The following is a 14,891-nucleotide window of genomic DNA, read 5'->3' as shown; positions in this document are numbered from 1 at the left end:
TAAACGTGTAGTCACCAGCAGGATCAAAACTTAGGAGGCTAACTGGGCCTGTCTTTAAAAGGCAGACCCCCGAGCCCTACCTAGGGCTTGTGAAATTAGAAACCTAACAATATGAGAGGACGAGAAATGAAAGGCTAGAGAAGTAAGCATGGTATGTATGATTAGCCATCTGTCCAACAGAGAATGTGGCTCAATGAGTAACAACAGTTCTCATCTATTAGATCACCAGCTCTTCCTACAGTAAGAGGGTGTGCACAGGGCGAATGTGCTCTTCCACATTTGGCTACATGGATGAGAAAGATGAGCGGTGTTATAAGAAACAGCCCCGTGAGCCTTGTTTGTGTCTCCTACACAACCGTTAGCTAGCTGGTCTGCATCGTGACAGATTCCTTCAGTGGGCTCTCAGAGCGAGGCCTCTGGATAATACCGTGCACCACACCCCTCGCCATCCTCATAATACACACGGTGGCACGGTTCATGGGGCTGTTTCTTTTAACACCTCTCATCATAAGACAAAGCATTACGCAGAAATGCAGAGTTAAAGCATTCCAAGAGGGGCCAACGTGATGCAGCCCAGGTGTGCAGTTTGTAGTCAGAAAAATTGTTTAAAATTATCTAGTTGTTAAAGAAGAATCACTATTGCACATTATCAATCATGTCTAATTCAGATTTTCCAGTGTTTTCAGGTACTAATGATGTATTAGAGAATTCTTTATCCTGGATGATACAGGAAGTAATTTTTATTTGCTGTACCCTAGTCAAAATATATCAGTATTGATATACTTTCCTTAGGAGGGTAAAGTCAGACTTAAGTCCAGGTTAAAACTGAAATTCTTGAGCTGTGATTATGATTTAATATTTGTGTGGACATGAATGGTCATTCTCCCGGAGCCAAATAAACAAAGCACCAGACAGAATTATATAAAAAGTAATTATAATCAAGAATTTATTTATAACTTTTCATCTTTTTTAGAAATAAAGAGGTTTAAAAAAAAGTTGTAAAAATGATAAAATGTAATTTTGTTATATCCTAATTGCTTAGGTGTGTTCTGTAAATTCCAAATAAGTAAAATAATATAAAAATATATTTTCAAATCTTTATAGAATGAAAAGAAAACCACATTAATCATTAAATACTCTTGGATTTTCTTTACTCCTCCCACAGATGAATTCACAAATATAAAAACTGACATACATTTACATTCTGAAGTACAAATCTCCAACAGCCAAGTAATTATACAGTTTGTTATGTGCAAAGTAGACATTTCCTATTTACTTGCTATGGAGAGCAGAATACAGGCTCAATGGAGAATAATCATTAAACACTGATTATTTTTAAGAAGAGTGCTGTTGTAAAAATATACAATAGGAAATATTTTTGGTAATTATGTACTTCTTTTTTAAAGTAATTACAGCTTTTAGATGTAAATCTTTCAAAGGCTATCTCTGAAGAGCAGTGAAGTGACAGTTATTTCAGATTTGATGAACAATAATTTGTCAGGAACCTTCTCAAAAACCAAGTCAGGAGAGAGGATTGTTTTCTTTCTTTTCCCCTCCACATGGTCAGTTCCATTCTTAAGGAAGGCCTGATATAACAAGAAAATGTATTTCACAAACCTTTAACACAAGTTTGTGAACTGTCAACTGAAGACACCACCTCTGATGTGGATGGTTTCATTCAATCCATGTTCTACCAACTTGATATCTTCTAAGTCATCTTTTATGATGCTAATCAAGTGGCTAAGGCCTTCCTGTTGTTGTTTCAAATGCTAGAAGGAATTTAAAAAATATCAATGTATTTATTAAACTGCACGCTACCCACAGGAAAAAGGCTATTTTTCACTATTTTACCAGCAACACAGCACTTAGTGGCTGCTCTCATTATCTGCATATTTAAACATTTGTACTATATCTTTTGCTAACACTTTTAAATACAGTAAAATACTACTGTAAAAAGCAATAAAATCAAATATACAATGAACAATATCTGTAACAGAAATTTTACAAAAGATGCAGAGTTTTAAAGGTTCCTTTTATCAACCTTTGATAAAAAAACAAAGGTATATTAAAACAATGCAAGAAGGTACTCAAATATAGATGACTAGCAAAATAATCATTCTGAAAACTGAGGATTTCCATGTTTTAAAGTAAAGTACAAAGTATAAACTGATGATAATGGTGATAACTACAATTGCTAGCATTTTAAAGAGTCCTTCCCAGATGTTAGGGCAGTTTGAAGAGTTTCATGGGTATTAACTCATTTAAAATCCCTTTGAGCACACACTTTGGGGGTACCATTATTACCTCTTCTCTACAGATAAAGAAACTGAGATACAGGTGATGAGCCATGATGCTTCAATTCCAAAACAATATACTGCTTTTCATCGTTTTAGGTAGGTGTTTATATTATTCCCAATTTTACTGCATACATAAACTCTTTTATATAGTTCTTTATTCTAACACGCTGGAATCTTTCTCAGTTAATTTTATTGTAAATATGAATATCATCAAGTGTATGTATACTTTTCGAGAACCCAGGAGCCAAACTAGTTTTCAGTTGCATATAACGGCAATATCCATTCTAAAGCACATAATAAAATCAGATTTGCTGATGACATTTATAACTACCTAATATCCTCAGGTCATACCAACCTGCCACGCCAATTAATCCTACCTAATATGTTCCACAAAGTTTACCATCTTAATATATTTTTTTAGACACAGTTAATGGTTGGATAACTTTTATTAAACCAATCTATATTTATACTAATGAAACTAAGCTAGAGCAGTACGTCCCAACTTCTTCATTGAAAATGAGCCTTAAACAAGTGGTTGGAGGTTTTGGCTACCCCAGTCTACACCCAGGTCCCCTGAGGGCTGACAGGATCAGTAACTCTACATATTTATAATTGATATGTGGCATCATATGAGTTGGGAATATGTGACATAGAGCAGTTACTTCTGAAACTTTAACTGTGCATACAAATCACTCTGTGATCTTAAAAAATGCAGCTTCAGGAGGTGTGGCGTACGGCCTGAGCGTCTGCATTTCTAACGACCCCCCAGGTGCTGCTGCCGCCCACACACAGCAGCAGGGTCTAGGGCACTTCGGTTGTCTGTATTACCTCTGAATTCATCGATTTGGGGGACAGGGGAAGAGAACTTTTTTTTGGTGGGAAAATATACATAACATGTCCATTTTAACCGTTTTATGTCCAGTCCAGTAGCACTGAGTAAATCATGTTGTGCAACAATCACTACCATCTATCTGTAGAACGTTTTCATCTTCTCAAACTGAAATTCTGTACCCATTAAACACTAGCTCCCCACTCCCCTTCCCCTCAGCCCCTGGCAACTACCATTCTATGGTAGTCTCTATGAATTGGACTACTCTAGGTACCCCCTATAAGCGGAATCATACAACTTTTGTCCTTTCACACTGGCTTATTTCACAGAATGTAGTGTGTGCACGTGAGAACCTCCTTCCTTTTTAAGGCTAATATTCCATCGTATATGAACCATAGTTTGTTTATTCATCCATCTGTGGACACTTGGATTGCTTCCACTTTGGCTACTGTGAATAACGCTTCTATGAACCTGGCTATACAAATAATCTGTTTGAGTCCCTACTTTCAATTCTTTTAAGTATGCACCCAGAAGCAGAATTGCTGGACTATATTGTAATTCTATGTTTAATATTTTGAGGAACCATTTTTCACAGTGGCTGCATGCACCATTTTTACACTGCCGCTAGCTATGCACAAGGGTTCCATTTTCTTCACATCCTCTAAACCCTTGTTATTTTGTTTTGTTTTTGTTTTTTGTTTTTTTTTTTTTGGATAATAGCCATCCTAATGGATGTGCAGTGGTGAATTCACCTTTTTAAAAGGTGACTCTAGTGCAACACTTACCTGCTTGATTTCTCGTAACAGATCTGCATCTATGTAATATCTTTCTTCAGATTTGACTGCTCCAAAATGATTCTGCATCCTGATTTGGGACATCAGTTCATTCAGTCGGCCCTAAAAATAATACAGAGTTGAGGGACTTCCCTGGTGTCATGGTGGATAGGACTCGGCACTCCCAATGCAGGGGGCCTGGGTTCGATCCCTGGTCAGGGAACTAGATCCCACATGCATGCTGCAACTAAGGAGCCCGCCTGCCACAACTAAGGAGCCAGCAAGCCGCAACTAAGGAGCCCGCCTGCCACAACTAAGACCCAGCACAACCAAATAAATAAATAAATAAATAAATAAAAATACTGAGTTGCATTACAACTGCTCACAACAGCAACCATTTCTGAAAGAGAATGTTTTATTTTTAAAAGGATAGGTACTACTCTAATTAAAGGTGTCAATTCTCCCTCTGTACATTATCTGAAACACTAATACAAGGCCAAAACATCATGATTAAGAGTCTACTTTAGAAAGGAAGTTTTGATTAAAGAGAACAAATAACAAAAATCAAGTATACAAAATTCCTCTTTTTGAAGACCAAGTAACATTTCTCTGCAGATCCACCTGAAACAAATTCTAGCTTTATGGTCTTACAAGTGCTTACCTTAAACTGAGTAGGGGCATTTAGTTCACACTGAATTGTATCTAGCTGAACTCGCAGCTGCTCTTCATCAGCCTGGATGGCATACCCGCTCTTCCTCTGAATTTCCTGTTTGATTAGGACCTATACCAAGAAAACCCACCAATAACGACAGAATCATCTCTTTTCACTTATGCAAGTAATTTTATTACACGTCAACTGTTGAAAGAAATTAGCTGAATACACTAACAATAGTTAGAATCATTAACAGTTCAAGATTTGAATTATGTTTGCCCATTTTTATTAGGCAAGTTACATTAATTTGTTACTTTTAATGACTACATAATTTTCATGCATTATTAATCAATAAACTCAAGTATTCTTATGTTGAGGGGCATATATTTTATTTCTAGTTTTGACACTATGAACAATGCTGTAATAAACATTTTTGTATATGTATCTTTATTTACTGGTATAGACCCCCAGGAATGAGATTGCTGGGTTTAGAAGTGTGTGTGTTCAATCTTTAGAAGCTGCTAGATTGCTTTCCCAAAGATCCTCCTGATGAGTATTAAAGAGATCACACAAATTTTTTTAAAAACCTGCATTCCCTTGAATGTGTTTGTTTTTTTTGGCCGCGCCACTTGGCCTGTGGGATCGGCTAGCAGGATCTTAGTTCCCTGACCAGGGATCAAACCTGGGGCCCCTGCAGTGGAAGCGCAGAGTCATAATCACTGGACCACCAGGGAATTCCCCCTTTGAATGTTAAAGGACCGTCTTTTAAGGGTTAAGAACTACTTTGCATCTGTTCTTCTGTGAACTGCCTTTATACATTCTTTGCCCGTATTTCACTTGGGGTTTTTTAGGTCAAATTATAGGATCTCTGTATAATACAAACACTACAACTGAAATCAGTGCTGTTTGCAAATTCAAATTTTTCTTTTTCTGAAATCACTTGACTATTGACAAATGGCTTCTGTTACCTTTCACTATACAAAATTTTCTAATTCTTACATAGTCAATTTTGTTTTACAGTTTCTGGCTTTCTAGCTAAAAGTCTCTCCAGTCCCTAGGCTGTACATGCAGCCTCATTAATTTCTTAGAGTTAAGTCTTTAATACACCTTATTTTTGTATATGGTGTGATACAGTGGTCTAATTTTATTTTCCAGATGGATAGCCAATTACTCTAGCATTACTTATTAAATAAACCTACAGAACTGAAATACCACCTTTGTCATATTAAGATACATGTGCATCTATTTCTGGATTGTCCACTCTTTTCTATGGATCTTTATATCCAATCCTACACCAATCCCATATTGATTTGATTACAAGAGCTTTAAATAGGTTCTAAAACTTGATAAGGCAAGTCCCCTTCACTATCTTTTTTGTTCCCCCCAGAAGCTATTCTCAAAACAGTTATCTTTATTTATGAACTGAAAGATTTTAATCAATTTTTTTAAAGTTGTAATTCATTTTAAAATTTTATAAAGTAGATATTGTCTTCTCATCTAAGAATATGGTTTATCTGTCTATTTGTGAAAACCTTAATTCAGATTGTATATTTTCCTCAAATTTATTCCTAAGTATTTTACAGTTTTTTCATAATAGTGAATGAAATATTTTCCTATTTCCATTAATAGTATAAAGAAACACTGATTTTTGTACATTTACCTCATATTGAGCCATCTTGCCACATTAATTCTATAGTTTATTTCCTTGGGTTTTCTAGATGTACAATCATGTCATCAGCAAAACGAGATGATTTCTTTTCAGTGTTTATACTAGTTAACTACCATGCTCATTACATTTATGAAAACTTGTATATTTTCCATGTGTTGCTATGATAAATTATGTTGATAGATATCCTGTTATAAAACCAACCCTCCATTCCTGAAATAAACCTTACTCAAAGTATATTCCTTTAGAATTTGATAAATAGCTGGATTCTCTTTACTTATATTTCATTTAGAATTTCTGTACTTGTTTTCTTTGGTCAGATTTATTGAGGTATAATCCACATACAACAAAATTGACCCTTTTTAGGTGGACAGTTCTATGTATTTGGACAAACACAAATTACCATCACCACAGTCAAGATACAGAACATTTCCATCACCCCAAAAAGTTCCCTCCTGCCTCCTGGAGTCTCCTCTCCCTTACCTCCTGCTCCTAGCAACTACTGATCTATTACCCACCTCTAGTTGTACTTTTGCATGAATCATATAAATGGAATCATACCATATGTAGCCTTTCAGTCTGGCTTCTTTTGCTTAGCATAATTTGCATCTCTACTAGAATGATCTGTTTATAAATTTTTGTTTTGGGGTACTAAAAACAGAGATGTAAAATGCTGCCACTGCTCTGAGAAACAATTTGGTAGTTCTTCAAAAAGTTGAACATGAGTTACCACATAACCAAGCAATTTCCATCCTAGGTTTATGTATCCAAGAGAAACAAGAGCATACATCCACACAAACACTTGTACACAAGCGTTAATAGCAACATTATTCATACTAGCCAAAAAGTGGAAACAACCAAAATGTTTATCAATTGATGAATAAATTAAAATGTTGTATAGTCATACAATGAAATATTATTCATCAATAAAAAGGAATGAAGTGCTGTTACATGCTACAACATAAATGAACCTTTAAAATATTATGCTATGTGAAAGAAAGCCAGTCAAAAAATACCACATACCATATGATTTCATTTATATGAAGTGTCCAAAAAAGGCAAATCCATACAAACAGAAAGTGGTTGCCTAGGGCTGGGGGGGTTTGGGATGAAATGGGGAGTTGCTGCTAATGGGTATGGAGTTTGTTTTTAGAGTGATGAAAATGTTCTAAAACTGACTGTGATGATGGTTGTACAAAATGGTGCATATACTAAAAATCATTGAATTACATTAAATAGGTGAATTGTATGGTATGTGAATTATATCTCAATGAAACTGTGTAAAAAAATCTATATTTTTCATTTTGTCTGAAAATAAAGTAACTTTGGAATTAGCTCTTTAATGGTTAGACAAAATTCAGCAATGAAACTATCTGACCTTGGTGCCTTTTCCATGGTTGATCTTTAATAACTTTCCCAATTGCTTCTATGGTATTTGTCTATTTAAGATTTTTCTCTGTAGATCAATTTTGCTAGAAAATCATGTTTTCTCTAACTTCTCAGTTTACTGCTGTGAATTCCATTGCAGTATTTTCTTATTCTCTTGTGTATATCTGTGGTCATGTCTCCTTTCTCACTTCTAATTTTTCTTTACCTTCTTCAGGCTCATGAGATGAGTCTTTTTTTCCTTCTTCAGACTCATGTTTAGCCATTTTAATGGTCTTTTTTTCCCCTTAAATTATTTATTTATTTATTTATTTGGCTGCACCGGGTCTTAGTTGCAGCGTGCAGAATCTTTTAGTTGCAGCATGTGGGATCTTTTAGTTGCAGCGTGCAGGATCTTTAGTTGCAGCATGCGAACCCGTAGCTGCAGCATATGGGATATAGTTCCCTGACCAGGGATCAAACCCTGGCCCCCTGCATTGGGAGCATGGAAGTCTTAGCCACTGGGCCACCAGGGAAGTCCCTTAATGGTCTTTTCAAAGAAACAGCTTTTCCATTTAATCTTTCTATTATGATTAATTTTTTTTGTTTTACTTATTTCACTTTTATTTCTCTCTTATTGGTTTCTGTTGGCTTATTGATAGTATTTTTCTAACTTAAGATCAGTACTAAGTTCTTTACTTTTTGCATTTGTACTTTTAAAAAATGAAGATTTTTTTTAAGGTTATAAATTGTCCTCTGAGTACAGCTTTTGCTGTATCCCACTGATTCTGCTATATAATGTTTGTTTTCATGATAATTTCAACTTTTGTTGCTATTCATTCTTTTACTTCCTCTTGTTAATTTGCAAGTTCTGTTGTTGTTTTTCATTCATTAACAGTTACACTCCCTTTTCTAGCACTCAAAATCAAAACTGTATTTTTCTACTATTTTTATGAAAACCAGATATTAATGATCTGATGCATACTTTTCTTGTACCAAGATGATTTTTTTTTTTCACTGCTTTCCCCCCACCCTCTCAATAAAATGCTAATTTTAAGATATTTTCACGTTCTTCACCCAGTCCTGTAAGATCTCTCCTCCAACTTCCAGGTTTTAATGAGAAAGTTTGGTACTTTCAGTTTCAGACTATTATTGTTATTTCCTTTTAGTCTGTTTTTTTCTATTGCAAAAATCCATATTTAGCATTTCCATCATGTATACAGTCTTATAAATGTTGGAAAAAAGTCCAAATTACTACCTGTAAGGTTCTATGGGAAAGGTCCATGAGTTTCCTCTTGTATTGTGCAATTTTGGCCATAGTTGTAGTTTGATTCTTCTGTAATTCACCAATATCTTCAGATATGATCTGTTTTTTTTAAAAAAAATTTTTTTTAAGGTAAATCAAATATAGGTATCACAACTATTTATCAGGGTTACCTATATGCAAAAAATGAACCTAAGAGTCATCTTTCAAAATATAAACTCTTTCCCTTTAAATCTCCTTTTATATTTCTTCCCCTTTTGTACATCTAAAAATTAAAAAGTACCATTCAAAAATTTCTTTAGAGCTCCAGAAAATTTAGTGACGAGGCAAAGTGTATAGAAAAATAATATACTTCAGAAATAATTAAGGAACTTGAAGTAATACTGTAGAACAGAGCCAACAACCAGGCCATTAATAGAAAAAGCTAAGATCTATAAAGTGACATGCAAGAGGGGCCTAAAATATAGTATATAGTCGAATATCAACTGTAACAGAATATTATGGAGGGATATGCTCACAGTGGAGGGGAAAAGGATGGATATTAATTACACAACTGAAGACATTTTTATGTCTCTGGATCTTTGATTTGCTCTTTCCCTAGCCTGAAATCTTACTGTTCCACCTTATGAAAGTCTTAACCTTAAAGAGTGAGTTAAAATCCTATTTTATTATAGCTTCCCAATCAAAATTAACCCCATTATTGTTCCTATCATAATTAGTCATTCTATGACACTAGCTTATATTGAGATGTTATAAGTAAGAGGGTAAGAAGATTGTACAAGACATATTTTAGCATGTCTACCTACACATGTCACCTTTTAAGGAAACTTTCCAATGCCAGGCCATGTTGAAGGGACAAAATTAGGTGACCATATTTTATATTATGTAACCCAGGCACCCTCCCCATCTCAGTTTTGAAAAGTTGGCAGGGCTTCTAGACAACAAGAGTAATTATTCTTCTATACCAGCAATATTAAGAAAAATAGAAATGTTACCACTCCCAGTATTTACTGACAAACACTAAAACATTCTAGGAATTAACCAAGAAAAAATGCCTATGATTTTTAAAGAGGTTATTTTAAAACTGTTACAAAGGACACAAGACACCTCAATAAGTAAAGAAACAACATGTTCATGATGGAATAATTTAATATTACTAAGATTCAATTATCTACAAATTATATATTTAATGCAATTCCAACTAAAATTCTAGCATTTTGACAAACTCATTCTAAAACTGTTATAGAAGAATGAAGATCCATAAAGAACTTAAAAATGTGAAAAGAACGAAGATTGGAGATTCACTCTACCACATATATTTAAGATATACTACAAAGCCATAAGAGTAAAAAAATGTGAAACTGATTTAAGAACAGACTACATCACATATATATGGGAACTTGGTTTGATAAATGCTTTGATAAATCATTGAGGAAAATAGTTTTTTTGTGAATGACATTGGAAAAATTGACCCACTATTTAGAGAAAGTTGGGTTCATATCACTTAGTACATATAAAGTGAACTCCATGAAGACAGACGACTCAAATGTGAAAGGTTAAAGTATAGAATAATAGAAAAAAAAAAATGTAAGAGACTCTAAGACCTTGGGTGAGGAATGATTTCTTAAGCAAATTCCCGAAAAAGAAAACACAAGGCCAAAAAAAACCAATGGATATCATTACATTAAAATTAAGGTTTTCATAAACAACAAGATCCTACTTTATAGCACAGGGAACTATATTCAATATCCTGTGATACACCATAATGGAAAAGAATATGAAAAACAATGTATATATATATGTAAAACTGAATCACTTTGCTGTATAGTAGAAATTAACACAGCATTGTAAATCAACAACAACAACAAAATAAAGGTTTGCTGTTCAACTATGGACACTAAAGACAGAGTTAGCAGAGAGATGAGAAAAGTAGGAGATATTTAAAATGTTATAAACAGACTAGGGGTTAAAATCTATAATAAATGATGAACTCCTGAAATTCAAAAAGAAAAGATATGACGCCCAATAGAAAAACTGGACAAGATAGACTAGGTACATGCCATTCTCTCTCTCCTGTTGAAGACAGCTGTAAAATGAACAGAATGCATGGGCAACTACCTGAGGACTGAAAAATGAAAAGTGGCAGGAGGAAGAAGACATGAATTTGAAGTACCACTGAACTAGTGGTGAGTTTATCATTATTTTCCTCTCTGGCAGCCCCCCCGGTTTGGTTTCAACACAGCCCAAAACCTGGAAGTTTTGGGCTGTGTTGAAACCCAGCTCTAGCTCTAGTGCAAGGAAATACATTGTGGTATCTAGAAAAGAGTTTCTCAGTTTTAACACTATTAATTTGGGCCAGATAATTCTTCGTTGCAGTGCTACTGCTCTGTACACTGCAGGATACTTATCAGAATCCTGGCTTCTACCCACTAGATGCCTGTAGCATCCCCCCAACCCCCCAGTTGTAACAACCAAAGAAGTCTCCAGATACTGCCAAATGTGCCCTGGGGGACAAAATCACCACCACCACAACCCCCAATGAGAACTACTGCCCTCGAGCAACCACTAAAAAAACTGATAGTTGAAATGACAATAAATTAAAAACAGAATACTAAAAAATGTCCAAATAACCCAGAAGAATGCAAAAAAGAGGAAAGGAAGGAAAAACAGAGCGAACAAATAACAATAAGACTGTAGGCCTAAATCTAAATTTTATGCTGTCTACAGAAAATGTACTTCAAATATGATAAACGTAGGTTAAAAGTAAAAGGATGGAGAAAGACATACCATTCAAACACTAATCAAAAGAAAGCTATAGTGGCTTTATGTTAATATCAGAGAAAGTAGACTTCTGAGCAAAGAGGATTCCCAGCGATAAAGAGGAACATTATGGAATAATAAAAAGTATATATGCCAAAAAAATGTAACAATCCTAGATACTTAGGTACTTAACAGCAAACCTTCAAAATACATGAAAGGAGAAAAAGACAAATCCACAATTGTAACCGGAGACTTCAACTCTCCTCTTACAATAGAACTAGTAGACAGAAAAATCAGTAAGAATATAGAAAAACTGAACAATCTATCAAATGGATCTCACTGACATTAACAGAAAACTCCAAGAATAGCAGAATCCACATTCTTTTCATAGGCATGTGGGTTAAAAACCTTTACAAAGTTAAGGACTTCCCTGGTGGCGCAGTGGTTAAGAATCTGCCTGCCAATGCAGGGGACATGGGTTCAAGCCCTGGTCCTGGAAGATCCCACATGCCATGGAGCAACTAAGCCCATGCACCACAACTACTGAGCCTGTGCTCTAAAGCCTGTGAGCCACAACTACTGAGCCCATGTGCCACAACTACTGAAGCCTGCGCACCTAGAGCCCATGCTCCACAACAAGAGAAGCCACCGCAATGAGAAGCCCACGCACCGCAATGAAGAGTAGCTCCTGCTCGCCACAACTAGAGAAAGCCTGCGTGCAGCAACGAAGACCCAATGCAGCCAAAATAAATTAATTAATTTATTTATTTATTAAAAAAAAACAAACCTTTATAAAGTTAAAAGAATTGAAATCATACAAAGTTCTCTGACCATAACAGAATTAGACTAGATAACAATTGAGTAACAGAAAAATCTCCAGACACTTGAATATGAAACAAGTCTAAATAATCCGTTAGTCAAAAAAATCCAATAGTCAAATAGAATCCTCAAGGGAAATTAGAAAATATTTTTAATGAATCAAAGATGACAAATAGAACATTATCAAAACTTGGGGGATTCAGGTAAAGCAGCGCTTAGAAGGCAATTAATAGCATCAAATGCCTTTATTAGAAGTCTCAATAACCTAAGCTGCTACCTTAAGAAACTAGAAAAAGAAGAGAAAAACCCAAAGCAAGCAGAATAAAGGAAATGGTTAAGAGCAAAAATTTATGAAACTGTAAACAGAAAATCAGAAGAAGAAAAAATCAACGAAACCAAGAACTTGTTCTTTGAAAAGATCAATAAAATTGACAAACCTCTAGCAAGACTGATAAAAATAAAGAGAAATAATAGCTTCTTTGGCTTTACTTTGAAGAAATTTGGTCACACCCCATTTATAGTACTATGGACAACTCATTTTAAAAGTGATGCCAATAAATTCAGTGTATCCAGCCTAAGATAATAAGGCATGGATATCATGTCACATTACAAAACCATGCTGGAATTTTTAGCCAGAGAAAATAATACAAAGGAAGAATGATTATGAAGTTCAAATATTTGTAGGGCTATCATAGGAACATAGTGATTACCTACAAAACATGCCAGAGAAAACGGGTGTAAATTATAGCAAGGCAGATTCTGGGTCAATGTAAGAAAGAGAACTTGTATCAATTAGAGCTGACAATGAAATGGGTTGCTTCATAAAACAGTAAGCTTTTCATTACTCAGAGTCCAAATGAATATCTAATTAGGAATTCCATATAAGAGAACATGGAGGTGACGTCTAAGAACCTTTAGGCATTTGATTACAAAAGTCTACTTCATAAAATATTAAGTAGATTTAAGCATTCAATAATTTAAATTTGCTTCATTAAGCTACAAATTATAATACATTATGACAACATAATCATAATTGTAGCCTTCATTTTCAAAAGTGTTTAATAAAATAATATGCATTCTCTGGCTGGAATTGAAAATAACAGTCTAATTAATCTGTTAAAGCCAACAATTCTGGGACTTCCCTGGTGGCGCAGTGGTTAAGAATCCGCCTGCCAATGCAGGGGACACAGGTTCGAGCCCTGGTCCGGGAAGATCCCACATGCCGCAGAGCAACTAAGTCTGTGTGCCACAGCTACTGAGCCTGCGCTCTAGAGCCCGCGAGCCACAACTACTGAAGCCCGTGCGCTTAGAGCCTGTGCTCCGCAACAAGAGAAGCCACCGCAATGAGAAGCCCGTGCACCGCAAAGAAGAATAGCCCCACTTGCTGCAACTAGAGAAAGCCCGCACACAGCAATGAAGACCCAATGCAGCCAACTATAAATAAATAAATAAATAAATTTATATTATTTTAAAAAAGCCAACAATTCTAAATTCATTGTTAGAATATAACAAATCAAATTTACTTGATTTTGGAGGCTCCATAATAAAGAAGTTATATAAAAGTATAATTGTTAATTTGCAGTATATACTATATTATCTCCCCTAAGACAGAACAGTAACTAAAACACATGGTAAAAAGAAAGGTCTGTAACCCCTATACTACTCCTAGGGCTAGAGAATGAAGCTAGATTCTTACATCTAATCTGGTCTGATGCTGCTTAGTCATCTGATCTTGAACCTTCAGTCTTCGAAGAAGTTCTTTGAAACCCACCATTGGTACAGGAATTAACCTGAAGAAATACAAGTGGTCAATTTTCAGACCTAAACCTATTATTACAAAATACACAGTAAGGTTTTCATAATAACACTCATGTAATTTCACTATATTTCTAGGGTTCAAAGGCAGATCTATGACTATGAAATCAACAATGTTACACCACAGAGATTTCATCTAACCTCCTTATTTTACAAATGAGGAAATACAGTTTGGTCAAAAACTGCATTACTAAATGCAGATATATAATTAGGGCACTAGTACTCAGATTTTAATGTTTTCACCACACTATGCTGCTTTACCATAATCAACATTCTTTAAAAAGCAATGAAAAGGAAAATAAACTCACCTCGAATGTAAGAACTGTAGTTAACAGCTTGCATTTGTTTGCTTCCCTGGTAGTAAATATTAGTTCTTATATGAAAGCAAGATGAAGATACACTTACTTTTCAGAATCAGGGTTATCCACCTTGGCTTGTTCCCAGATAATTGGATCAACACCTACCACAAAGAAGAAATATTTTTTCTAAAAGGAACTATTTTCCATTTTTATAATATTTGTACGGGAAAAGCCCTGCTAAAGTAAGACACAAAACCTAGAAGCTGTAATGAAAAATGATTGTCAAATATGACCACAACAACAAAAAATTGTAAGATAAAGCTAAAAAAAAAAGTGACTTGAAAGCACGTAT

At 34.9% G+C, this 14,891-nt stretch overlaps 1 protein-coding gene across 1 annotated transcript in view; it reads right to left on the bottom strand.

The window, feature by feature from the left end:
* Positions 1-917: 917 nt before the first annotated feature.
* The window catches only part of NUP54 (nucleoporin 54), a 30,421-nt gene continuing 16,447 nt past the window's right edge, over positions 918-14,891 (bottom strand). The window contains exons 7-12 of the mRNA XM_059922821.1: positions 14,646-14,700; positions 14,122-14,215; positions 8,841-8,948; positions 4,561-4,680; positions 3,912-4,022; positions 918-1,769 (exon numbers count right to left, since the gene is read on the bottom strand). Of these exons, the coding sequence (XP_059778804.1) occupies positions 1,641-1,769; positions 3,912-4,022; positions 4,561-4,680; positions 8,841-8,948; positions 14,122-14,215; positions 14,646-14,700 (617 nt within the window). The 3' untranslated portion in view covers positions 918-1,640. The remainder of the gene's footprint in view (positions 1,770-3,911; positions 4,023-4,560; positions 4,681-8,840; positions 8,949-14,121; positions 14,216-14,645; positions 14,701-14,891) is intronic.

The sequence above is a fragment of the Balaenoptera ricei genome, chromosome 5 (genome assembly GCF_028023285.1).
Source record: "Balaenoptera ricei isolate mBalRic1 chromosome 5, mBalRic1.hap2, whole genome shotgun sequence".
Taxonomy (NCBI): domain Eukaryota; kingdom Metazoa; phylum Chordata; class Mammalia; order Artiodactyla; family Balaenopteridae; genus Balaenoptera; species Balaenoptera ricei.
Note: the sequence above shows the minus strand (reverse complement) of the source record. Positions and strands in the feature narration are given on the sequence as shown.